General features: G+C 39.2%; 1 protein-coding gene across 1 annotated transcript in view; it reads left to right on the forward strand.

Annotated features, from left to right (window-relative positions):
- ERMP1 (endoplasmic reticulum metallopeptidase 1) overlaps window positions 1-27329 on the forward strand; it is a 1021143-nt gene that overhangs the window by 192909 nt on the left and 800905 nt on the right. Inside the window, exon 4 of the mRNA XM_044067197.1 lies at window positions 13643-13748. Coding sequence (XP_043923132.1) covers window positions 13643-13748 — 106 coding nt within the window. The remainder of the gene's footprint in view (window positions 1-13642; window positions 13749-27329) is intronic.

A 27329-nucleotide genomic window follows, 5' to 3' on the forward strand; every position in this document is an offset into this window, starting at 1 on the left:
TCAACTATAAAAAGCAATGCTTTGTAGAACAGTATAAGAGCATACTTCCTGTTAGTAGTTAGGCAAAATCCTGTAAGTGCATGTTTTTGTCTCCTTGCTGCAAGTAATAAAAGGTGCCTTACCTGAACCTAACGTGAATTGGTCTTTGAAGTTTTTTCCTTTGACACAAAGTCTGAGTAAAGACGATTTTGTTATTATGGCTAAATGTGATTTGTAGCTTGGATTATTTATTTTTTTTGTACATTTTTTTCTGTGCCCATTATGAAACTATCAAAAGAATAGTGTGTTTATAGGGGGGTCCTGGAAATTTGAGTTTAGAGAGCATGTATTGCCTTTCAGGGCCCCTATGATATATTTTAAAGTAACAGTGGGTATTCCTACAACTGTTTTTTTGGGGGGGTCCGTTGTCATACCTGCCAATCTGCAGAGGACAGAATCTTAGGCAAAGCCCCTGAAAATCAGGGACATCTGTCTATAATGCTGGTTTCTGTGTACTTAAGAAGAATTTTGTTTTTGTCTGCATTCATAACATGTTTCCTGGTAACCCCAACTTTAGAGAACTGCTAAAAACACTTGTAGAGTCTAAGGTAGTGACTTGACAGACGTTGACACAACTATAATAGCAACTGGTTGAACTAGTCAGTGTAGTTGCTATTCCCAGAAATATGCCTCTTATAAAGAAACTGAGGAAAAAGGATGGAGATCTGAGACAGATCACACTGGGCAAATGTCATTCCAGCTGACAGGAGAGCTCTTCAAATGTATGTGGGCCTGGAAGAAGCTGATTATATAGACAATGACAAACTTTAGACTTTTTGGTTAGGATTGGGCTAACTGTGAATTTAAAATGCTTAAAATGTTATAACTTGACTTTAAAGAGTACTTGACTTCAAACATATTTTAATGTTATGGTTATAATCTTATAGGAACAGTAAAGTGAAATTCTAGCAGTAGACAGATTTAAGCAATTTGCATATTTAATATAAGAAAATGGGCGTGGCAAAGCTATCCCAAGAACTCTTACAAACTATGTTTTTAAAGGGTCTTGGAACAAACATTTACTTGTTGCAGAGTCTTATGCTCATTGCAGAATCTTACATATGGAGAAAGCTAACAGTAAAATCAAAGTTGTTTTTATATATATATATACTTCTAATACTGCAAAGTCCTATTTTGAATTTCAGCATTATCAGGAGACAAGCAGGAGAAATTTTTGGATAAGCAGGGAAAGACTATCATTTAGGAGATTGCCCGATGATGGAACTCAACATTTCACCATAACTGTCTTGCTTGAGATAGTATTCATTTTATTTATTTTACATTTGCTTACTGGGAAAGTCCAACTGGGGAGATCACATTTTCCATTTGGAGGCCTGGGGAGAAAAGCTCCACATAATAAGAGTACATAAACAAGACCTGGACATAATCAAATTTATGTATAAAAAATATAAACATGATGAGATTTTTTGAACAATAGTAGAAGACATGAATGCAATATTTAATGATTATATAGAAAACATTGACTTAATGAGAATTTGTAAAAAAAAAATAATAGTAGCCATGGCAAAGATCTCATAATTTTAGGTGCTTATACAAGGTAATAATCTGATAGCATTCGATGAAGTTTCTGTGGTTACAGCAATACAGGTGTTGAATTTTTAATGGAAGGCTAGCTGTTTGATAGCAAATGGTGAGATTAACAATTGTCCCTAAAACATTTACACTCAGTTTCCTTGTGCAAGTATTCAGAGAATGGCTTTTTGAACTCTGAGAGATTCCACGCCAATTATTTCAGATGAGAGTCTGTTCCGTAATACTGGGCTTGGTTGTCCAGTAGCTGTTTTATATGAAAAACTGCTTAATGTGATAGCTTTCTCCTGGGTACTTAAGAAGCAAACTTGGTCTTGGATGGGTAGCTTCCATCTCAAATGTATGAAATAGCCACCATTTCGTATTCTGTGAATAAGAGTACCTAGGAGGTAAGGTAACCTTTTAGTGACAGGAAGCCTTTTTGGACATTTTAGGAAATACAGTTTTGAGATCTGTGGTGGGCAAATCTGGAAATATTATTTACTGTGATCTGAAGGAATTTTGTGCTGAGTAAAAGGTAATCAGAGTAAGACCATATTCCAGTTTAGAGAGAAGAACATTTTTGGATAGGGAAAAGCAGGCTGACTGGGTGAGTAAATATTACAACCACCCTAGTGAATTGTACTGTATTTATAGAAGAGAAAGAGGGGCAAGTAAATATACAACCAACCTAGTAAATTGTACTGCATCTTTATAAGAGAAAGAGGTGCAAGCTATGCTAGCCTCAGGCAGCATAATTAACTGTATCAAGGGATCCCTAATATGGAAATGTAACAAACCAAAAAGTGAAGGTAATATTTATTTATTGCATTAGAAGGCAATATTCCATCACAACATGTCAAAATTCAAACACTCCTTGGAAAACTTTTAACATCCAGTGACTGTAACCCATAGTGTAATTTTGTTTCCCCTTTTTAAAGCATTCTGGAAGCTGTGGGAGGAAGAAGACTCCACAGATGCACTGTGGTAGCCTAATTTTCTCAACAAATTGATAAACTCATTCAGTAAAAGAATGGGGAGAGAGCAAGACAGTGCCATTATATAGAGGTACATAATCAGAACTAGGAGAAAGGAGTGAGCGAGTTAGCAGAAAAGTTACAAAAGCAGCTAGAATCTGTGATTCAACAGTAAAATGATCTTGTGTGTTACTGGAAGGGTGTTCCAGTATTAGAACATAGGAACCTAATATTGTATGAGATAGCAGTACAGAGCTGAGGATGAACTGGTAGAAACCGAAGTAAGAATCGGCACCAAATAAAAATAAAAACACATAATTTTTGTAGTTGGTTTTAGTTGTTCTTTTTCTTGTATTTTACCAGCTACTTGACTGAAAGAAAACTAAAAATAACCTAGTACATAAATAAACATCATCACATTTTAATCACTTTCAGTCATAATAACAATCTTCATTAGGATAAATTAATCACAACCATTCATTTTATATCACACTTCATATTACTTGACAAATCATATGATTACCTTTCCAAACACAAACATATTCATTTTAAAGCAATTGCAGACAAATATAAATTGTTATTTACATTTAATATCATGTTTTCTTTAAAAATAATTATATAGGTTACTATGACATTCAACTCTGGAAAAATGTAAGCATCTGAAAATATTTGACCTCTCTGTATTCTAGTTCTTCTGGGCTGTCTCCATGTTAAATGAAGGGAAAATGATCTGTAACTTAAAACATAAACAACTTAGAACCTGAAAACTCTTGAGTGTTTACCTAAACCATTTTCTTGACCCCCCCCCACTGCATAATGATGATGTTCATATACAGTTTTTTTAACTCACTACAAATCTTACCAACATAAAATGCTTCACATGTTAAAATCTTTGCTTTATAAATTGTAAAAGTTGATTTACAAGTGAAATAGCATAACACTTTGTAAACTTTGTCACTTCCTACACAACTAAAATTGGGACTTTCTGACATGTATATACACATCAAACAATGATGACAGTGTGTGTGTGTATGTATATATATATATATATATATATATAACTTCACTATCCAAAATATTTTTTGTTACTACTTTTTTAATAATAAACAAGGATTTACTTCCCACCAGCTTAACTACATCATCATTGCTGGTGTTCACCAATTTTTATTAATAATGCTTTTTGTATCTGTACTGTCCAAAAAATAACCTAGGGCATAGAAATTGTCTAATCTTTTGTTCCTTTAGCCGCGCAGCTGACTTTCTTTACTAATATTCCTTACTACTACTTCTGGATATTCCCTCTTAATAAATCTAACATGTAAAGATTGTAAAAAAAAAAGTGTACAACACTAGTTGTAAGGCATTTTATTCTCACAGTAATTTGAGTTAATTAGGTGCCATCAGTGCACCCATAGCTACACCCGTTTCTGACTAAAATAATTTCCTTCAAAAGAGAAAAAAATTGTTCATTAACACAGTTAATGCACTTGGTGAGGAATCTAACTTTTCTCACTGAATATCCTGTACCTTTACTTAACACAAAAGTCACCCATTCTATGCCTAGATCATACAGTATTACCATGTACAAGGATTGAACATCAGCTGTAACCAATAGCTCGCTCTCCTTTACTCTTACTTTTGTTTGTATCCCAAAAATCAAATGCATCTTGTGTACAATATGGTGTATTCGTTACTATTTTAAACAGTGCTCAATCAAACTTGGACGCTCCTTTTAATTTCAATGTAGGGGAAGAAACTGTTGGCCTAAAGGAGGCTGATCTATATTACGTATTCTTGGCATTCCAAAAAAAACATACTTGTACTTGGTTGAGGTATATAAAAATACTGATACGCGTCTAAGTGGATCTTTCACAGGGCAGTCATATGACCAAGCATCTGTATGTCTAAAAATATTTTTTTGTAATCAAATTTATAATGAGCATATCCCCCAAAACTCCTTTCATAATTGTACATTTTATAGCTTGGACAATCCATACAATCATCTTCAAATGCTTTTGTACAAGGTGCAAAGGAGGATTAAATGTACTTGGAACTCTAAAAGTCACTTTTGTTAGAAGTGTTGTCCTGTTTAGAAGCATGATTAGTCAGCCTGACTACTTCTACAGTATTTAGGGTCTTTGTCTGCTGCCATAATTTGGTTCCATTGGCAAGATACCATATGAGAATTCTTCAATGGACCCTGGCAGCTCAGTGGTCCATCCTGTACCAGCCTTTGTCCACCCAGATTAAAATAATTCAGGCATGCAAAAGGTATCACAGGTGGTGGATTTGCTCAGCACAGATTTTACAAGAGAACCATTTCTTACTTCCCCAGCCCAAGGACATAGTGACCATGGAGGCATCCCAGTTTGGGTGTGGGGGGGGGTCACTTCTTGGGAAAGACAGTCCAAGGCACATGGTCCCCAAAAGAGGCAAACTCGTATATCATTGTCCTAGAAATTATAGCATTTCTCCTAGCGTTGCTGGCCTTCCAAGACTCTCTCTCTTCACGGACTATTGCTATTCAGACTGATGATATGTCTGTAGACTGGTACATCAACAAACAAGGAGGAACCAGATCTTACCCCTTTTGTTTAGAAGCTCTGAGAGAGAGTGGCAGTGGGCAATCACATCCAATCAATTTCTGATAGCAATGCACTTTCTGGGGAAATCCAACATGATAGCGGACAAGTTAAGCAGGTCCATTATTGCCTCACGAGTTGTGTCCCAACAAGAATATTGCAGAGAAGATATTCCACCAGTGAGGCCAGCTGTGCTGTGAACAGCTTGCATCTCACCTCAACAAGTGTAGCAGGTCTTTGGCCTAATCCTCCCACTGGGGGAGTCCCCGAGAGATGCCTTTCTCCATGACTGGCCCCTCAGTCTCCTCTATGGTTACCCTCAACTCCTTTAATCCCAAAGTTTCTTTAGAAAGCAATCTCGATTTATCATCCTCATTGCCCCTTATTGGCGTCATCAGATTTGGTTCCCCTTTCTTTGGCCTCCTCTAGTTCATCCTCCTTGGATCCTGGATCCAATTCCAGACCTTCTGTCTCATCTGACAAACATGATTCACCCAGACAGTTTGGGTCTAAAGTTGACCATGTGGTTTCTCCAGTTCCATTGATAGCTAGGCAACTCAGACTCTCCTCCCCTCTCTGTCGCATCCTTTTGTCTTCCCACAAAGTTTCCACTAGGAAGATTTACAAACGTAAATGGAAAAAATTTGTTGTTTGGGCACAACAGAAAGACACCAATCCTTTTTTAGTGCCAGTACCCAAGGTTCTTAAAATTTTGGCTGCTGTTTTTAATGAAAAGGCCAATTATTCAATAGTTAAAGTACAGTTGTCTGCCATTTCTAATTTTCATGTCAAAGTTGACAATTCTTCGTTAGCGTCATTGTGTCTCTGCAAAGCATTTGTAAAAGGAACCTTTTTACTGAACTCCCTTTAAAAATCCCACTCCCCCATGCGATCTGAACTTAGTGTTACAAGCCCAGACTTGATCACCATTTGAACCAGCTGTAAAATGTGAAGTTGTTAACTTGGAAAACAATATTTTTGTTAGCCATTACATCAGCTAGGAGAGTTTCAGAAATGCAAGCCTCATCTTTTAAACCTTATTTGAATGTGTACTTACAAGCTAGTCCATCTTTTCTTCCTAAGGTGGTGTCATGATACAACATTAATCCATCAACCAACCTTCCAGTCTTCCTAAATTTCTTCAACTAAGGGGAATACATTTTACATTTGTTGGACATTCACAGACTAAGTTTTTCTTTGCATATAACTGACAAATCCTGAAAATCAGAAACAAATATTGTCTCCTTTTCACAATCAAGATTGGGAAAGCCAGTTACCAAAATAACTTTAGTTAAGTGGCTAACTGATTAAATTTTTTTGTCTATAATAAATTGAGTTTATCCCTGCCAAAACCCTAGAGAGCTCATTCAACTAGATCCATGGCAAAGTCTTCAGTATTTCTATCCATATATTCCATGGATGATATTTATGCTGCAGCCACTTGGGCTAATCCTCATACTTTTATTGCATTGATCTGGTCTCTAGGGGGAAGAGCAGCCTGTGGATCAACAGTACTCAGGATATTCCTGAGTCCACCAGGGATTCAGGTAGCTAGGGACTCTGTCCTACATGTTGAGGAATGAATGAAAATTGACATCAGATAAAGAAGTTATGTACTCACCATAATGTTTCATCTGTGTTGTCCATTGTCATTCTTCCTAATCTCCATTCCCTCCATCCTTTCTTGTTTATGACTTCTGGAAGAACAAGAGAAAACTGGAGGAACCAAAGTTCTCCTTTTGAGCTCCACACAGTAGTTTCTCATATAGTTATTGTTTTTTACTTTCCTGTTTAGCAATAAAAACAGCAAACAAGATCTGAGGTATGGAGGGAGGACCACAGCATTATGGGTAGGGGAGGAGCTTGAGAGTTTGCAGTAGCCATGAGCTGTAAAAAAGCTGCATAGATGGATCCAAAGATTGGATCCAAACTCACATGTTGAGGAAGAATAAAAATGGACAACACGGATGGAACATTATGGTGAGCACATAACTTTTTTTTTTCTAATGTAGCCTTTCAAATCTATGATAGTTTTCACTAAATTACTGTAGCTACTGAAACAAAGAAGAAACCCTTTTGCAACCCACTGATTTCCCCTTTTCCCAAAGTTTTATTAGATAAATTAAAATTAAAAATGTTGAAATTAAAAGGCATTACCTCTGTGTTGTACTTTTGTTTTGTTCTGTGATAAATATGTTGTCTTCCTGAATAAAAGGTGGTTGTTGTACCACTGTTGCCAAGTTCTGGTGTAATATAGTTTGCGTTTGTTGGATGATCAGTTTTTGGAAACTGAAGCTTTATATGGTTGAGACCATATGTTTGACTTTCAGAAAACTCAAAGCATTTGTATGAAGATTGCAGTACAGTTGGGATCAAGGAATTTCCCCTTTTCCCCACTGTAGTGCAGTCTTGGAGCTGGTATATTTAATTTGCAGGGGGTGTGAGTGCAGGGGGTCTCCCCCCTGCAAAAATGTAAATTTATGTTTTGTTCACGTTTTCGGAAAGTTGAACACATGATCTCGACCATATGAAGTTCGTTTCCAAAAACAGGAGCAGCTTGTAGATGCCCTAAGGGACAGATATACACCAAAGCCATTCTACCTTTGGCATTGATCATTGGGAAAATTGGGGCATTAAGGGCTAGGCTTATAAAGGCTCAAGGGCTGTTAACCTAGTAACCTCCTATGATCCTACATATGTTATAAACTACAATATTCTGTATGTATTGTATTGTATTGTTTGTCAGCAACCTGGGCTGTTCCTGTAATTGGTCAGTTTTGATCAGTTCCCTTCCCCAGTAAACAGAAATAAGTGCTGCAGGCAGTGGTACGTTTGTTCAAAGATGTAGTTTAGATACTTTAGATGTTCTTCATCTCACATTGCTGCAGTCCTTACACTTGGGTAGTCCGCTGTCCTCGGTCGGCCCGAATATCAAAGTATAAGGCTGACGTCGGTCAAGGCGCATTTGACTGACATCAGGACGTCAGGGTACAAATGCGCATGACCGACGTCATATCCTCAGTCTTTTTTGCCGCATGGTCCGATGCAGAAGCAGCATTGCAAGTGCCGGTTGGCGTTCTGAGATTTTTCAAGTTTGAAGTTTCAGACCGAGTTCAAAGTTGGCTAAGTACCCGTTAGAATATTTTAGTTTTTTCTTGCCTCAGTGATTTACCGGATGTCAGAAAAAGTCAGTAATTGTATTTCTTGTGGGAAACGGATACCGCATAGAGATTATCATACTTTGTGTATTCCTTGCTTAGGGCCTGAGCACGACGTTGTTGGCTGTCGCTGTTGTGCTAGATTTAATAAACGCACTATAAAGAGAAGGTTGGATTGTGCAAGGTTAGTCTTTGGGAAGCGGTGTAATTATAAAATGCCGTCGGATGCTCCGACGCCCGCTTCTTCGAAGAAGCGCAAGGACAAGGCAGTTAAGCCTAGGCAGGAGGCAAGTCAGGCTGAGGGGGCTTCTCAGGTTACTATTCTCCCCTCCCTTCCTAGGGTGGCTAGGCCCTCTCCTTCTGTTTCAAAGGCTTCTCCCAGGGGTAGGCCAGGTTTGGCTTCAGTTGGTGTTACCCCTAGCTCTTCAGGTACTGTGCCCAAGAAGCGTATGCTTAAAATGGCAGAAGATTTGATTACTTTAATTAGGGGTTCTATGCCCCCTCCTGATAAGAGACCTAGGTTGGAGCCTGAGCTGGGGGGTTTGGAGCAGGCTTCGGATGTTTCAGAGTCTTCGGCTGAAGACTTGCAGGAGTACTCTCCTTATTCCGATTCTGATCTGGATGATTCTACTCCTTCTGCTTCTCCTCCTGAGGATTTTTCTTTTTCAGAAACTCTTCATTCCATGAGGGAGCATTTTAAGTGGGGAGGTCAGGACTTCTCTGATTCCAGGAAAAGGCTTAGGGAATTTTTGTTTTTACCCCAGCATAGGCCTTTGGCTATACCTCCTGTTTTGGATGTAGTAGAAGATGTTTTGCAGAGGCTTCTCTTAATCCTGATTCTTTGCCTCCTGCTCCTGTTAAGCCGGATAGGTATTACAGGGTGCCTGAAGCTCATAAGTATCTTTTTAAGAGTCCTAGGGCTGACCCAGAAACTGTTAGTCAGGGGCCTAAAGGTGTTAAGGCTTCTGTTGTTAAGAATCCGGTTCCTGCAGACAAAGAGGCTAGGGCCTTGGATAGATGGGGAAAGAAAGTTTATACTACTTCCACTCTTGCTATGAGGGCTTTGAATTGCCAGTTCCACATGTTGAAATACCAGAACTATCTCCTTTCACAATTAAAGTCTAAGGTTGATGCTCTGGCAGTAGGTATTGATTGTAAAGAGTTGCAAGATTTAGTGCATGTTTCTGAACAGGTGGGTAAGCATTCTTTGCAATGTGGTTTTGATGCTGTACAGGCCTCGTCTAGGGTGGCTGCCACTGGGTCAGTTCTTCGCAGGCACGCCTGGCTAAGGGATCAAAATTTGTCTGAACATGTTAAAACAAGGATTTTAGATGCTCCTTTACAATCTGATGTGTTGTTTGGTCCTCCTGTTGAGGCAGTTTTAAAGAAAATGGAAGACAAGGCTAAGTCTATGCAGACTGTTAAAGATTTTTTGCAGGTCCAGCCTCCAAAGTTTAGTAGAAATTGGCCTACTAAGGGGTGGACGTATCCTTCTTATGATTCCCAGTCTAGGGGTAGATCTAGACGTGGTTGGGGCAGAGCTCAGGGCTCTTTCAGGCCTAGAACAGGGAGTTCTCCTGCACAGTCTTCGGGCGAGGGCAGGGGTCAGTCCTTTCGTAAACAGACCCAATGACCTACCTTTTCAGCTGCCAGAGCCTTCTCATCTGGCAGCACCTTTGGGAGGAAGGTTGGCACTTTTCAAAGAAAATTGGAGTTTAATTACCCAAGACAGATGGGTATTGGATATCATACACCACGGTTACAGGTTTTATTTCCATACCTTGCCTCCTTTCAAAGGCATGCCAGACATTCCTCCTCAACAAAGAATAGAGGCTCACAAACAAATTTCTCTGTTACTCCAAATAGGGGCCATACAGCCGGTCCCTATGCCAGAAGTGGGCCTAGGATTTTACTCTCGCCTGTTCCTAGTACCAAAGAAGGGGAACACGTGGAGACCAATTTTGGATTTATCTACCCTCAACACTTATCTGGACATTCCCAAGTTCAAAATGTTGACGTTACAGCAGCTTTTGCCTCTGCTGGGCAAAGATCATTGGATGGTAACTTTGGATCTCAAGGAGGCTTACCTTCATGTTCCTATCAGACTAAGTTGCAGGAAGTATCTGCGTTTTCGAGCTGGGACTTCTCACTATCAGTTCTCTGCATTGCCCTTTGGCTTTTCTACTGTGCCCAGAGTATTCACGAAAGTTCTGGCTCCAGTGATAGCTTTCTTCAGGTTAAAAGGAATACAGATCTATCCTTATTTGGACGACTGCCTGATTTTGGCCCAAGGAAGGGAAGAGCTTCTTCATCATTTGGAATATGTGATAGCAGTGCTAAGATGCCTGGGGTATTCTGTGAACGAAATAAAGTCCAGTCTAGTACCCTCTCAGGACATGTGCTTTCTGGGTGTGAGACTGAATACAGCATCCCAGATGGCCTTTCTAACCCCGGACAAACAAAAGAGTCTATCCCTTTACTTCCGTCAACTATCTCATCAGTCCGTGCTGACTGCAAGGACAGTCCTTCAAGCATTAGGGTTCATGGCATCTTGTATTCTGGTGCTTCCCAATGCCAAACTGCATATGAGGAAGCTACAATGGTATCTCAAAAATGTATGGACACAGCACTGCCAGGATCTGGACACTGTCATTCAAATAATACCTTGCATTCAAAAGGAATTTTTATGGTGGGCTCAGGAATGTCACCTAAACAAGGGACTCTCTGTGACCCGGCCAGAGGCGAGTCAGATTTTAACGACAGATGCCTCAGACAAAGCTTGGGGAGCTCATCTACATGGAAAGTGGGTACAAAACAAGTGGCCTGCCAGACTACAACATCTACATATCAACATGAAGGAGATGTTAGCAGTCCAGTTTGCATTAATAGCTTTCAAGGAATTACTTCTTCCAGGGCAGGTGTTGATTCTAACAGACAACACAACTGTCATGTGGTATATCAACAAGCAAGGGGGAACGCATTCTTATCCTCTATGCAGGCAAGCAATGATTTTGTGGGAGACTGCTCTCAGTTTACAGCTCAATCTTCAGGCAAGGTTTCTGCCAGGAGCACAGAACTCCTTAGCAGATGTGTTGAGCAGACGAATTATGGATCCCCACGAGTGGAAATTGGATCCTCAAGTATTTCAGAAATTGACAGTGTCATGGGGAACTCCAGACATAGATCTGTTCGCTTCTCCACTAAACCATCAGCTGCCAAAGTTTTGCACAAAAGGTTTCATCCCACAGCTTGGAAAGTGGATGCTCTTTCTTTCAATTGGAGCAATCTTCATGTGTATGCCTTTCCTCCTCTGCCTCTCCTCCCAAAGGTACTTCTAAAGGTCAGACAGGACAAGCCAAGGATGATTTTAATAGCTCCAGATTGGCCTCGACAGCACTGGTACCCATTACTGAGAAGTCTGGTACGGAAGCCTCCATGGCCTTTGCCTTCAATTCCACACCTGTTGTCACAGGAGGACAGCCATTTGCTGAATGTCAAACTTCACTCTCTGCACCTAACAGCCTGGCATATTCTGTTTTAAACCATAGAGGGTCTCAACTTCCACAACAAGTTTTGAATGTGATTTTGGAAGCTAGAAGGCCTAGTACAAGGAAAGTGTACGCAGATAAATGGAAGAGATTTTTGTTTTGGAGTGCAGCAAAAGATTTTGATGTTTCTGAGCCTAATTTGAGTGTGGCTCTTCAATATCTTACTGAGTTACTGGACAAGGGTTTGTCTTTCTCTTCTATTAAGGTTCATGCTGCAGCAATTTCGGCTCACTATGATTGTGTCCCACCATTGTTTTCTCATCCTTTATTCAAGCAATTTCTTAGAGGGGCAAAGAATATAAGACCCCCACGAAGAGCTCCTACTCCTGCTTGGGATCTCAATTTTGTGTTGGAGAAACTCACTCTACAACCTTTTGAGCCTGCAGCTACTTCTGAGTTGAAATTTTTATCATGGAAGACGGCTTTTTTGTTGGCAATTACCTCTGCAAGAAGGGTTTCTGAATTGCAGGCCCTTATGGCAGTTGAGCCTTTCTTGATTTTCCATAAGGATAGGGTATCATTACGTACTAATCCTTCCTTTATGCCTAAGGTGGTTTCTAGTGTGGCTTTAAACCAAACTATTCATTTGCCTACTTTTTATGCAAATCCCCAAAATAAAGGGGAAAAGATTTTGCACACTTTAGATGTACACAGGCAGTTGCGTTATTATTTGGACAGAACTAAAGGGTTCAGGCAGTCTCAGCAATTGTTTGTTTCTTTTGCTTTGAGTTCTCAGGGCAAGCCTGTGTCTAAACAAACTATTTCTAAGTGGATTGGGTTTTGCATTGCTTTCTGTTATTCCCATCATGGCAAGGAGGTTCCAGCTGGGATTAGGCCTCATTCCACTAGGGCTACTGCCACTTCAACAGCTTTTTTGAGGGGAGTGGCAACCAAGGATATTTTGGAGGCAGCTACTTGGAGTTCAGTGCATACTTTCTCTAGGCATTATCACCTGCCACTTTACTCTAAATCCAGGGCTGGTTTTGCCACTGCTGTTTTGCAGGGCATGTTGGCAGCTCCTGCTTCCTTGTAGTTAGCCATCCTCCCTTACCTCTGCTTTGGGATTCTACCCAAGTGTAAGGACTGCAGCAATGTGAGATGAAGAACATAGTACAGTTTTGTACCTACCATAAATGTAGATGTTCAAGATCCACATTGCTGCAGTCCAATTTACCTCCCTCCTTCCCCTCTGTAGTTAGAGGTGGTTGTGTGGGTTGGGTTGTACATATTGTGTATATTGTATTTTTTGTACATATAGTTAGTGCACGGGTGGTTGGTTGGGTGTTTGCTGTCTTTTGGTTTTGACCTTTATTTTTAGGGTCTTCTGACATCTGGGGCAAGAAAAGACTGAGGATATGACGTCGGTCATGCGCATTTGTACCCTGACGTCCTGATGTCAGTCAAATGCGCCTTGACCGACGTCAGCCTTATACTTTGATATTCGGGCCGACCGAGGACAGCGGACTACCCAAGTGTAAGGACTGCAGCAATGTGGATCTTCGAACATCTACATTTATGGTAGGTACAAAACTGTACTTTGTTTGTACCAAGTGTCACTGAAGTTGCATAGAGCTGTAAGTAAAGTTTCAGATGTACAGGCACCACTGATATTTTATCATTCCATGACTCCTTAGGACTTTGCCATCATCAAATAGTTCATTATCAACACTTTATTTACGTTATAAAAATCTTCACTGTATATTTGTATTCAGAGGTGCTGTAGACATTTCTATTACTGACTTTTAGAAAGGTTTCGGGATCTTAACTTGTCTGATTTTTAATGGGATATTACATTTTTTCCTCTCAAGGCTAGCCATGGCTTCATTACACAACACCCGTGGGCCAGTTTGATTCGTGCTTTCATTAACCTGGAGGCTGCAGGAGTTGGCGGAAGAGAGCTAGTTTTTCAGACAGGTAAAAAAACTTGCTCATTGTATTCCTAACTACGTTTTCTATTGTACATGTTTTCTAAAAGAATACCGTTTGTGATCTGAGGCTACTGAGGTTTAGGGATGCTGGCATTTTATTTTAATAAACTCAGAGTTGCAGGTTTATTTTTGTCAAGCAGCTGAGGATTATAAAGAATTGCTGCCATTCAAGATGCTGTCCCTTTGGGAAAGGAGGGCAGTAGACATTAGTTTAGCATTACCTACTTGGATAATGGATAGTTGCAAAAACAGAGCCACTTTAGGAGTAATACCTTTTGACTTTGGGTATATAACTTGCTTAATGCTACTTGGTCCCTACCCACAGATCACTTGAGGGACGTGTAAAGTTGAGAATGCAAAGGGTGTCCATTTTTGGATGGGTTCAGTAATATTGCTTGTGGTTCATGCTGCACTGTCTGTTATTGCTTGGATAACCAGAAAGTTTTGCCCCAAAGTAAACTTCTAAGATGGCAAAGGGTGATAAAAACGGTGTCATAGTGAAAGGGTAGTGAGTAATTAGGTAGAATAAGGGTTCCTGAATCTGAGGGAAAGTGAGTGAAGGAATTATCTGTAACAATGTTAGGTGTGTGTGTGTGTGTGTGTGTGTGTGTGTGTGTGTGTGTGTGTGTGTGTGTGTGTGTGCATGTGTGTGCGTGCTTAAAACTGATGTGCCATTGTAAAATATAGTTGCTATTTGTATTGTATCTTCCTTAAACAGCCATTCAGCTGTAGCATTTTTTTTTTGCTACAGCTTGCCATATGTGACTTAAAATGTTTATTACTTTTTTGCCCACCTTTTACTCTTCTTTCCTGCTGGAAACAGGCTTAAGTCACCTAATAACTACAAGCCTGGTGCTGTTCCTGATTGCTTATTTCAGCACTTTGCCTCTTTCAGCCAGGCCAGATACAGTACGGTGAGTAGCTAAGTTACCCCCCCCCCTTACACGTGCTGCTCCATCCCCCCTCCTTACCCATCAGGAACCTATACTTAGAAGGCCACTTTTGCAGCGCCATTTTTAAATACCATCCCAGCATTGTGTGCTTGCCAGTAAGTTTAAGCTTATGTCTGTGTTGCTTATTTTCTGCTTATGGATGTATATTTAAGGATGGTTTCACTGTCATTCAACATTAAATGGAATTGTGCTGTTGTGTAACTACTGCCTACACTGTGTGTAAATGTTAAACTGAGATATTTAGCTTTACCTGTACTTATCTTAAGCCTCTTAGCTGCTGATATAGCTTGTGTTTTAGCCTAGGTTACTAATAATTTGCTATTTCAATTTAGGAGCGAACTATCTGTGTTGTGTGTTTTTAGACCTATTTCACCTCCCTTCGGAGATTTTCTCCACATGTATGGGAAGGTGCAAGTGAAATGCTGTACTGTATGTGCTTGTGGTAGGATTACAAAACTGGCTGTCTCATAGGTGGGTACTAGGCTATCTGCCCGAGGGCATTTATAAGCCTAGCCAGAGTGCATCAGCTTTCGCCGCCCCATTGATTAATTAACTTGAGCCTCTGTCAAGCAGAGCCAATGAAGTGATCCCAGGGATGTATTTTCTGTTACCCATCCACTCATCAAGGTTTCTCTTGAAGTGTGTTAGTGAGGGGCTCTGCCTAATGTAGTTAGGAATTTTGTTCCAAAGCATGGGGTGTCTCTGTGACAGGAATCTATCCCTCCAGCATGTTCTATTTATTGTTGTGGTGAGATTTAGCTCACTAGAGCACGTGGCTCGCAGTGACTTGGATTTCTTTAGGTGGAGCATGTCCATCAATTCTGAGTTGGACATGGCTTTGTAAGTCAGGCAGCGATCACCGCTGAGTAAGCGATATGCCACTGAGTACAGCCGGAGTTTTTTCAGTCTGGCTGCATAGGACATATGTTTGAGGCCAATAATCCTCTTGGTGAGGTGCTTTTGTGGTCTTTCCAGCTGTTGGAAGTGTCTTGTGAGGTATATCCCAAAAGGGGCATTGTACTCTATGCTGGGTCTGATGAGTGACGAGAAGAGGGGCACTATAACCTCTTTATTTCTAGATGCGAACCCCTTAGTAATTAGATGGGCCACATAGAAGGATTTCCTAACTACTTTGGTAATATGACTGTCAAAGAAGAGATTACTATCTACCTGGGTCCCCAGATCTCTTATTACCTCTTCTGTATTAAGGGGGCTGCCACCTATTTGGTAATTTGTGGGTGTTTTTCCCAAACGGGATGACTATGCATTTTTTGGCATTTAGCTTAAGGCCATGACTTTGACACCAGGTGTCTGTCTCAGTAAGGCATTTTTGAAGGATATCCATGTCAGCTGGAGAGTAAATTATGGCTCCCAGTTTGCAGTCGTCTGCGAACTTGGTTAGCCATAGTCCTCCTGTGTTTGCCTGCACTTCTGAGAAATATATGCCGAAGAGTAGGGATCCCAGGACCAAGCCTTGTGGTACACCACTTGTGACTGGTTTAGAGTTTGACTTGGAGCCCACTATTCTTACCGTGTGAGTTCTGTCTGTAAGCCATTTGGCAACCCATCTTGTGACGTAGGGGTTTATGTTCAGGCTGGTGAGTTTTTCTATAATACCCGAATGAGGAATGGTGTCGAACGCTTTGGCGAGATCAAGGTAGGCTGTGTGAACCACCTTTCCCTCGTCTATGGCCTTGGTGACTGTCTCGAAGTCAACCAGGTTTCGTAGGCATGATCTGCCCTTAACAAAGCCGAACTATTGTTGTGGGCCCTTTTGAAGGTGAGAGTGAGGTGAAGTTTGCACTGAATCTATCTGCCAGGATGTTGGCAATATCAGTAGGTTCAGTATATTTTGTCACAGACACCATGCATACGAACTAAAGCTGAAAACAGGCAAAAAAAACAAACTACGAATCCAAAAACAAAGGCAGGAACCATGAGACAGCACCCAGTAAAAAATATACAAATTTAATCCAGTTAAGCGCTTTTCGTTTGTCACAATATACAAACTTCCTCAGATGAATAAAACCTGATATAAAGATGCTTTAAATACAAAATCTATTAACATCTCAATTATTCAATAGTCATTTAAAGAAATAGATTCATTTTAAACACAATGGGGATATTTAAAATAGTAAATGCATTTAAAATCTATGACAAGCACCGCTACACTAACTAAAGTGAAAAAATAATTAAAAAAAATGAAAAATAAAAAAATCTTTTCTTTAACAATATAATTAAGTGAAACTATTCACAAAGTAGTTAATTCTACAGTTTTACACAAATGCCATACTGTGAAATGACACTAGAGCAACTAAACCTGTACTTATTACTATGTCTAAGATTATATCACACAATATAAACAACTTCTCAATCGGGCAAAAACAATTGGTACTCAAAAACAAAAAGGAATATTTCCAAACCCTCCAAAATCAAGATAAAACCCCAACATGTTTTGGGAAGCAATCAAAAAGGAATATTTCCAAACCGTCCAAAATCAAGATAAAACCCCAAAATGTTTGGGAAGCAGTCAACTCCCTACCTCATCCTGGAACCAACCATAATCCTTATCCAAACCCAGAAAAAAACTCCCTCTGAGTTAGCCTCACTCTTTAACTTCTATTTAATTGACACCATTGCTAAACTTGCTACCACCTTCTCACCCATCACCACAGACCCAGTAAACCCTACACCACAGCATACCCCTCCTATTACAATACCCACCTTCTCACTCTCTCCTGTGCTCACCTCAACCATGCAAAAGCTTCTTGAAACACTTAAACCATGCACCAATGCCCCAGATAATCTACCTGCAGAACTATCAGCCTCCTCTGTAGCTTACCCCATCAGTATTCTCATCAACAGGTCCATTCAGGAACCAGGTATACTTGATATCTGAAAAAAGGCATATACTATCTTCTCCCACTTCATAAGGGTGGCAACAACTGTGATACTTCTAATTTCCGACTTATTGCCATTCTTTCCCCCATTTCAAAAATACTTGAGAAATGTATCTACACTCAGCTCCTTAGTCACCTGACTAAACACCAACTCCTTTCCTCCACTCGACATGGCTTTAGGCCAGGACATAGCACTAATACTGCCCTGATTTCCTTCCTTGACACTGTAAATCGTGCTCAGGATGCCGGAGCCATAGACTCTGCACTCTTTCTTGATCTATCAAAAGCATTCAACATAATTTCCCACTCCCTTCTGCTCACTAAACTCTCCAATCTTGGCATATCTTCCCCCTACCCTTCATTGGTTTCACAACTATCTCAGTAACAGACAGCAATCTACTATTTGGCAGCACTCCTCCTTCCCTTTCATCAATACTAGTACAGAGTACCCCAGAGTTCCATACTAGGTCCCCTTTTATTCAGTATATTCATCAACAACTTCCTCACCACTCTTCCCACAGTACTGTTATCCAATATGCAGACGATTCTACTATTATTTGCTCTTCTAAATCTGCCTCTGTACTACAGCAACTTACTCAAAAGGCATTTTCCTCAACTGAATTCTGGATGTCAGAGAACCATCTTGCCATAAATCCAAATAAAACTAAACTCTTAATATTTACCCAAAAAAAATCCAGCCCAGTCAACAAGTCCAAATTCTCTATTCATTCCCAAAATAATACTATTATTGAAGTCGTTCCTAGTACCAAGTTGCTTGGTGTCATCATTGATGATAACCTATCCTTCATGTCTATAATAACATAAAAAAAAAACCATCTAAAATTAGAAGCCCTATATAGGCACAAGTACTTTCTTAGCTTCTCTGCTAAATAGGCCCTAACCTCATCATTTCTGCTTCCAACTCTTATATGGTGCCCCCATCCTTACCCATATTCAGTCCTCTCTGAAAACTAAACTCAACATGTGCTACAACAAAGTTGCTAAATTGGCTGCAAATGCTAAATTCTCTACCCACCACTGTTCCACACTATATCAACTAAATTGGCTTGAATTCCCCATTTACGTCACATACCTAATAACTTACTACTGCCCATAAACTTATCTACCACCCAGCAGCCTACAAATCCCTCTTCCACATCTGACCATGTACCATCCAAATCGACACCTTAGATGCGGAAGCAAAATGCTATTAAACATTGATAAACCTAAGCTCTGTGCCGGCCAAATGCCGTATTCGTTTACTGTCTCCAAGCTATGGAATAATCTTTCTCCTTCACTCAGGGCCATCCGTACTCCCACAGCATTTTAAAAATCCCTTAAACTTCATCTCTCCTCACATTGGATATGCACCTGCACCCCTACTGACAACCCCAAAACCTGACCCCTCATCTGAATCCTACTCTTCCTTACTCCACTTCACTCCATAACTAGTCTATCTTCTCCATTTCTCTCTTACCAATTTCACTTTGCTGTTACTTCAACCTGCACGCTCCCTATCCTAAGCCTTCCCAACCTTCTTTTACCCTTCAAACTAAATGCTTCTCAACTCTGCTAACCTTACCTGTACATTTAAACCTTTCATAACAACCCACATATCATGATTGTAGGCAATCCTTTACTGTTATCAAATTTGTACAGTGCCTTTATCAATATTATTTTGTCATTATTATTTTATTTTAATGTTCTTCTACTGTCTTACATACCCTATATTGTTGTGTAATAATTCTCTCTATGTAATTAAGTGTGGAGCTTTTCTCCCTGGGCCTCCACTGAAAATGGGTTCTTCTCAGGCCCAGTGGACTTTCCCGGTAAACAAATGCAATAAATAAATATCTTGCTTTACTAGGTAAGCGAACTTCTCTGAAATGGGCCCTTTTCAGCTGTGAGCTAAGCTACTGGCAGATAAAGTTCAAAACAAATATCAATTTGATCTTTTTGGAAAAGACAAGGGATTATGTATGTACATAAAAAGTCAAAGGTAATAGGTGACTTTTCCATCAGCAGAAATATATACATACGTAGATACAAACATACATACTACACACACACACACACACACACACACACACGTAATATATTATGTATGAGTGTGCGTATGTACATGTGTATATGGGTCTACTTGAGTAGACCAAAATTCCATTAAATCGAATTTTACTTAACTGAGACAACAATACTGAAACCTTAGTTTAAAGTTCACATCACCAGAATTTTAAAGGAAGGCAGTTGACCAACATGAGGAAATTTGCCCTTTTCCTCACTATAGTGCAATCTTGGAGTTGGTATATTTAATTTGGGGGGTTGTGGATGGTGCATCCCCCCACATTGAGGGGTGTGGGTTTGACATTCTTTGTGTTTGATTTTTATGTTGACCAACTGCCTCCTTTCATGGATTAAAATTCTGGTGATCTGAACGTTTGTTAAACTAAGCTTTTGGTATTGTTGTCTTGGTTAAGTAAAATTCAATTTAATGGAATTTCGGTCTACTTAAGTAGACCCGTGTGTGTGTGTGTGTGTGTGTGTGTGTGTGTGTGTGTGTGTAGGGAGATATAGGTGTGGGAACATGTTTACTAATGGGTAATGACGTGGCTTACATAGTCTTCTCATTACTTATCTCATAAGCTACCATGTTCTAATTATGTGACATCCTGTACCACCATCCCCGACCTTGTAACAGTAGACTTCTGCCTGTCCCATATGTTCATGAATTTTGTCATTGTTTTTGACCCTACAATCTCTTTGGGAAGACTGCTACAGTTATGGACAATCCTTTCTTTGAAATATTTTCTCATATCTTTCCAGAGCTGTCCATGTTGTATTTCAGATGTTTTCTGTTAAAGGTGGCAGATGCTTAGACTAAATGAATTCCGGAAAGTTCTTAATATTTTACCTAATTTCCTCCAGAATGTATTTGCTGTGTTATTTTAGTCTTGCTGTCTATATGTGTTGTGTAATACATAGCATGCTGCATTATTTTCCTTCTCTGTAAAGCCTGTATCCTTTTATTACAGTGATTTGCAGAAATGTATGCATCACCGTAGATGTAAATTTAAACCTATTAGCTTTAAAAAGGAATGATAACTTCTCTTTTTCTGCTGTGATGCTTCTTTATGTATCTTGCCATAGTTACCATCCTTAAATGCTCCTTTCTGGCACTGACTCTGCATGTTTAAGTTATCGGGCATAACTTTCTAAGGATTTTCCTTTTTAAATGCTGCTGTAAAGCACCCCACCCTGTCCTGCACAGTTCAGAAGAAATTTTGCATGGGAAATAACTATGAAGTGCAACAAAATGACAAGTAACTTTAACAGAAGAGCTCCATTATTTGTGTCTTTGTCCTTCAAGGAGTATCTTCATTTTCAACATGAATTAAGAATGATGGGAATTGAAACGTCCATTCCTCCATTCTTCATATGTTAGTTTTCTGATAAGCTGTATTATTTACAGTGTTGCATGGAAGCCAAGGGGTATAAGGCATTGAAGCTCTTTTTGGGTAAGAGAAACAGTTATTGTGTTGTCACTTAACTCTCGTACTCGCACATAACATCTACAGGTAATCTGTTAATCTATAGCTTGTCCTTGGTAGGTGGAAGAAATTGGTAGGTGGAAGAAATTGGAGAACCAAATGAAAACATACAGGGACAACAGAGGACGTGCATGTAAGGTACCCCAGCCAAGAAGAGAACCGAGTTGTCTCTTTCCATATGTGTAAAACAATGCATAGTGAGGCCACATACAAGCTAGTACTCACTGTTTGCCAAATTCCTAAACAATTGTTGAATCAAAATTGTTATTAAATCCAGATAAGTATATTATATTGTTCATCTGTATTATTTTTTCCCCCAAAAATTGCTCAAGTTTCTATTTCAAATGCATCTTACTAGTCAGCTTGAGTAAAACCAAAACAAAAGAGAGAGAGAAACATTAGTCTGCTGATGGAGATGTTTTAGTCATGCCCGAGAAACCAGTGACTTGGTTGCTTGATGGTTGACTGAGGGAAGTAGGACCGAGTGCCTTCAGTGACTGTCCTCTTTGGAGGGAGATGGAGATTTAGTCACTTTCTGTTGCAGGTTAGGCACAGCAGCACATGCTGCACAGACGGGCAGGATAAACAACTCAAGAATATTGCCACAGTGTGACCTGTCTCAGGAAAAATACATGAAAATAGGCTTTGGACTGTAGCTTGTACACACTGGTCTTTAAACAGTACGTCTTTCTGGAGGTGCACCAGTTCCTTTTCTACCTCAGTATGTTGTGGTTGCCCCAAGCCAACTTGGGGAATAAACATACTAAAGGCTTTTAAACCACATTGTCCAGTGGAAGAAGTTTTTGCCTTTGGGGGCACACTGACACTTGCCCTGTAGCTTATGGCTCACATGAAAAGGAAGAGTAAGGAGTTATGAGACTGTGACATCTACTGGCTATCGGCAGGTCCTTGTCTTGAATCCGTGTGTGGTGGAAATGGATCTGCTGGGGTGAATAAACAATATTGATCCCAATAAATAAGTAAAAAAAAAAATTAAAAAAATAGAGAGAGGAAAAGCTAGTGTAGAATATACCCTGAGATGCCTAAAATGAGCAACTTCTTCTGCAGAATCTTTTATTTTGATGACATGTTATGGTATCCCCAATTTTTAGGGCTCTAGTCATCTTTCTAACATAAAGTTTTGCGGCTATACTCAACTGTATACATTATCCATTCTGAATTGCATGTCAGTACATTGACATACTGTGAACACCTTACTGCATTATCTTGTATAAATTCTTTTAGTCTATATATTTTGTGACTAAGAGCACTGATTTTACACAGGAAACAAGCCAAATGGCACTTAACCATAGACTTGTGTCACACATTTGGACTTTCATAGTTAATGTTTTGACTTTTCCTTTAAACAGGCTTATAACTGCTCCTAAATTCTTATCCAGTAATATAGAATTCACTTTTATCAGTAGTTCAGTGATTTTAAATGTGCTGGTCACATACGTAGTTAACAGCAGTGTAGTTTCCATATTCTTAATAAAGAATAAGAGTTTGTCTGTAAATTTTGCACTTTATTTAGCTGTAGTAAGGGGCCTGTATCATAACCACTGCAGAGAAATCTTTATTCTAAATCATTAAGGATCAGAACATATCCATTTTGCTGTCAGAATATAATTTATCATAAACATAGGATAGCAACCATTGGCCTGAATTAACAAATTTTTTTGAAAACATTTAAGGCTTACCATAGTAATCCTATCAAAAATCTCAAATAACACTTGTATCCATAATCGGTGGCAAATCTGACTTGCTTGTATATTGAATCCAAAACTGGTTATAATTTGGACATTTCACAAGGTTGAGAAAGATTTGCCCTCCTTTCTGCATACTACATATCACTGTAATCTAAAAAAAGTATTTGCAAGAAATAATAGCCCATAAATCTGTATGCTTGAGGTCATCGCTGTACCATAGTTTTGCAGCTAACATGTTGGACCTAACCTAAATGATCTTTTTTTTGTCAAAACTTGATATGCAGGTTCTGTACTGAAGATAGATGCTTATGACATATATTATTCACAGTTCTCTAATCAGTATTTCAAAGCTTCCAGTCCATGTTCAAGTGAAATACATGTGTAGAAAATCTTGCTGTTCACCATACACCGTAACCACACTGGTACACTGGTCCTCTGACATTAGGCTCACAAGTTCTGTAGTACTGTGAAGCCATAAATGTGACATAGGTAATCATGGTCATAAGCATTTCTTTAGAAATCAGGACAATGTTTCAGTCAAGGAACCCTTTCCAGAAACTACTGAGAGAAGAAAATCCTAGTTTTTGTGTACTTTAAGTTGTAAATTGGAGAGCTAATCCTAACCACAGTAACTTAAACTTCTTGATTTTTAGAAATTACCCTTTCCTTACAAGCTTCTCTATTTTTGTTTCATCTTTGGGGGTGAGCCCATGTATGAGTATGATAAACACTTTTTTTTTAAATAAGAAACATCTTTATTAAATTATGACCCAAGACATAAGCAATCTCACATTTATATAAATGAAAACAAACCATCCTGACAGAATTCTAGTTGCAAACATTATACATTAACAAACCACATTGACACAATTGTAGTTCTAAACATTATACATAACTTAGAATCTATCCAGTCATTGTCAGTCAGACATTACACAGCTCATTCAAATCCTGCCTTCTTTTAAACCTTGTTCCTCCTCTGCATGTAGTGTCCCAGAATTCCCATTTGTTCTACTTAATTAGCTCCTACCCTTTTCTAAAGATCCCAATTCTAGTTTTACCTCTGTTACTATATTTACTACTTGTAGTAGAGCTGGTTTAGACGTTGATTTTGATTTCAGTTTTCTAGTAATTGCTTTTTTGGCAACCACTATAATTAGACTCATCAAAACCTTACTATGTCTAGGCAATTCTGATTCTGTATCATAGCTCAAAAAATTAATTTCCTTAGTTACACCAGTTTGCTCAGCTAGCATCTCTGACAAAGCAGTCTGCAGGGAATGTTTAGTCTGCCAACTCGTTACACTCCTAGAAAATGTTTCCAGTTAACTCTTTCTTCCCCATCGCACTTCAACATTTACTGTCTACCTGAGGAACAATTATTTGGAGTCTATTTGGGGTATAAAATATCTATGCAAACACTTCCAAGATCCTAAATCGTCTAGACTTTGTTGCATTTTTGGGAGACTTATCTCCCCATTATTTCTTTGTGAATTGCTTATCCAGTGTATCTTCCCAATCTTTTCTAACCTCCTCTGATTAATTCTTACAGTTATTGTGCATATTTTATGTGCTGTACTAATTATTCCTTTTTAATGGCAGCTTCTGTTTTGGGTTCTACTAAAAAGTCTACCAGTCCTGGTCTTTTGTTTAAGATGCCCTTTATTTCTTTCTCTTGGCCTATACTATCAGTCCTTGTTAAGGAAGGCAATCTCTAACCTGCAGTCCAAATAAATACTTTGCGTCTTCCCATTCTGTTACCTTTCCCTCTCTAGTTATTTGCACCCAATACCTTTATTAATTTGCCAGCTTTCTCCAATAAATTCCACCCCCCTATTGGCTATTGTCTGTTTTTCTAATTGTATTCATCCCTATCAAAATCTGTTTTTTCAATTCCTATGTTGGCTTGGTTCTTAAATACCTTCTCCTACTTTATGAATATAATATTCTGCATGATTATTGTTTATTCTCCTTAAAAGTCTGCATCAAAAATCCCAGTCTGTCCTTGCTTCTTGAGGGAGGCCACGGTGGTGCAGCGGTTAGCGCTGCCGCCTCACAGCAAGAGGTTCTTCGGTTCGATTCTCGGCTGGGGTGCCCTCTGTGCGGAGTCTGCATGTCCTCCCTGTGGTCGTGTGGGTTTTCTCCGGGTGCTCCGGTTTCCTCCCACATCACAAAGACATGCAGTAGGTGGATTGTACACTCTAAATTGGCCCTAGGTGTGAGTGTGTGCGTGTGTGTGTGCCTTCTGTGGAAGGTTGGGCGCCAGGCTGGCAACTCAACACCGTAAAACTCCACTGCCAATCATGAGCAGACAGATGATCCGCTGTGGCGACCCCTAACCAGGAAAAAGCCGAAAGAAGAAGTCCTTGCTTCTTGAGCTTCCCCGTTTCATCATCATCCCTTTCCACTTTGAATTATAATTTTCTGCTTGTGCTATGTATAGGAGCCTTAAAAATGTTGTTCTGAAATACCCCTTCAAATCGGGTAATCCCAATCCGCCTTGTTCTATTGGAAGAATCTGCATATCCCACTCGACTCTTGCCATTTTCCCCCTCCTGGATAAAATCCTTCAGCTCTTTATTAATTGCTGTTCAAAACTTCTCCTCTGGCCTGTGTACAAGACTAAAGGGATTAAAATATTTTAACTGCTTGTATCTTAGTATTGATATCCATGTAACAGATCTTCCATTTTCTCAGTTTTGGTATTATCTTTTGTTTAGTCTCTTCATACATATCCTTAGCTGTCTCACTGGAATAATTTTTAACCATTCTCCTAAATACTTCATGTCCCCATAAATATGGGTATTGCTGAGCCAGTTTGTGTGTGGGCATAATTTACTGCTATTGCCTTTGTTTTAGCTTCATTAACGTATCCCGAAAAGATTTTAAACTGTCTCAAAATGTTCGACAACACTGTAATATCCCTTTCTGTTTTTGTGTGATATAAAATATTGTCTTTAAATACAGCCAACTTTTCTTGACTACCACACCAATTATTTCTTTGAATTTCTGTGTCCTTTATTTTAATGCAAATAACAAAGGGGAGAGAGGACCTCCTCTTCTGTTTTCTGTGCGCAGGCATAAATGATCAGAGAGGACCCTACCCACTTTAATTTTCACCTCTGATCCCTCATATAGTCTCGTAATCAACTTTATAATTTTATCAGGGAATGCAAATAGTTCCATTGCCCTGCTCATAATGTCCCAGCTTCCTACTGTCAAATGCTTTCTCTGTATCAAGACCCACCAATAGTGGTTTTCTCTTATATTCTGCTTCCCTGTGGATCATCAATGTTCTGTTAATGTTGTCAAATGTTTGCCTGTCCTCCACAAAACCACATTGATCCATATTCATCAATTTTGGCATCACTTTTACTATTCTTTTAGCAATTATAGACATAAACACTTTATAATCCTGATTTGGTATTGAAATGGGCCTGTATGAAGTGGGTCTGATGGATCTTTATCCTCTTTAGGTATTATAGCAACCACCACTTTCTTTCAGATGTTGGTACTTCTCCTCTTAAACAAAACAAAACCTTCCAGATCTTTATCAGTTTTCCCCTCCTAGCTTCCAGACTTCCTCAGGAATACCATCTGTTCCAGGGCACTTTCCCATAGTTTGGTTATACATTACTATTTTTATCTCATCTCCTCCTATCCTAACTGTTGGTGATTGAGCCTCCTCTACCTCTGACCTTTGCATATTTAATTCTTCCATAAACATTTCCATTTGTACTTTTTCTTGTTTTCCATATTTCTCTGCTTTATACAAACTTTCATAAACTGTCCGAAATATTCCTCATACTTGTAAAGGATCTCATTATGTCCTTTGTAGGCTTCCCAAGCTTGGCAACAGCCCTTTTTACTTTGTTGCCAGAGTCATTTTGTTAAAAGTTTTTGAGCTATCAAAAAACAGATGCTCAACAGTAACATTCCTAAACGTGTGCATATTCTCGAGGTAATCAATTATTTTCTGTTTAGCATTATGCAGTTGCTCCTGCTCTTGTTCTGTAATAAATAAATGCTTTTAACATTTGTCCATTCCTCTAAATAATTATTGTTACTTTTTAACCATATCTCCCTTTCTTTTTATTTCATTACCCTGCATTTTTATTTTAGTTATTATTGGCGTGTGATCTGAAATAGTTATTGAATGTGTATCACAATTTTCAATTAAATCCATGTTCCTGTGAAATGTAAATTCTGTCTAGCCTAGCCCAATTTTTGTATCTTGGGGAATATGTAAATTCATTCCAAACACCTAGTACCAAATTCATATCTTCCATGCCAAATATTTTCAAAACATTCCTGAAAACATCTACCCTCCTTTATTATATTTTCCATTCTGGGCCCCCCAGAGACATCTTCATCGTTGCAGATCAAATTCCAGTCCCCACCTATAAGTAATATTCCTTGCTAAAAGCAGATTATTTGTCTCAGGATTTTGTGTCACATGCATA

Source organism: Protopterus annectens, chromosome 3.part1 (assembly GCF_019279795.1).
Source record: "Protopterus annectens isolate FY-2018-M chromosome 3.part1, PAN1.0, whole genome shotgun sequence".
Taxonomy (NCBI): Eukaryota; Metazoa; Chordata; order Ceratodontiformes; family Protopteridae; genus Protopterus; species Protopterus annectens.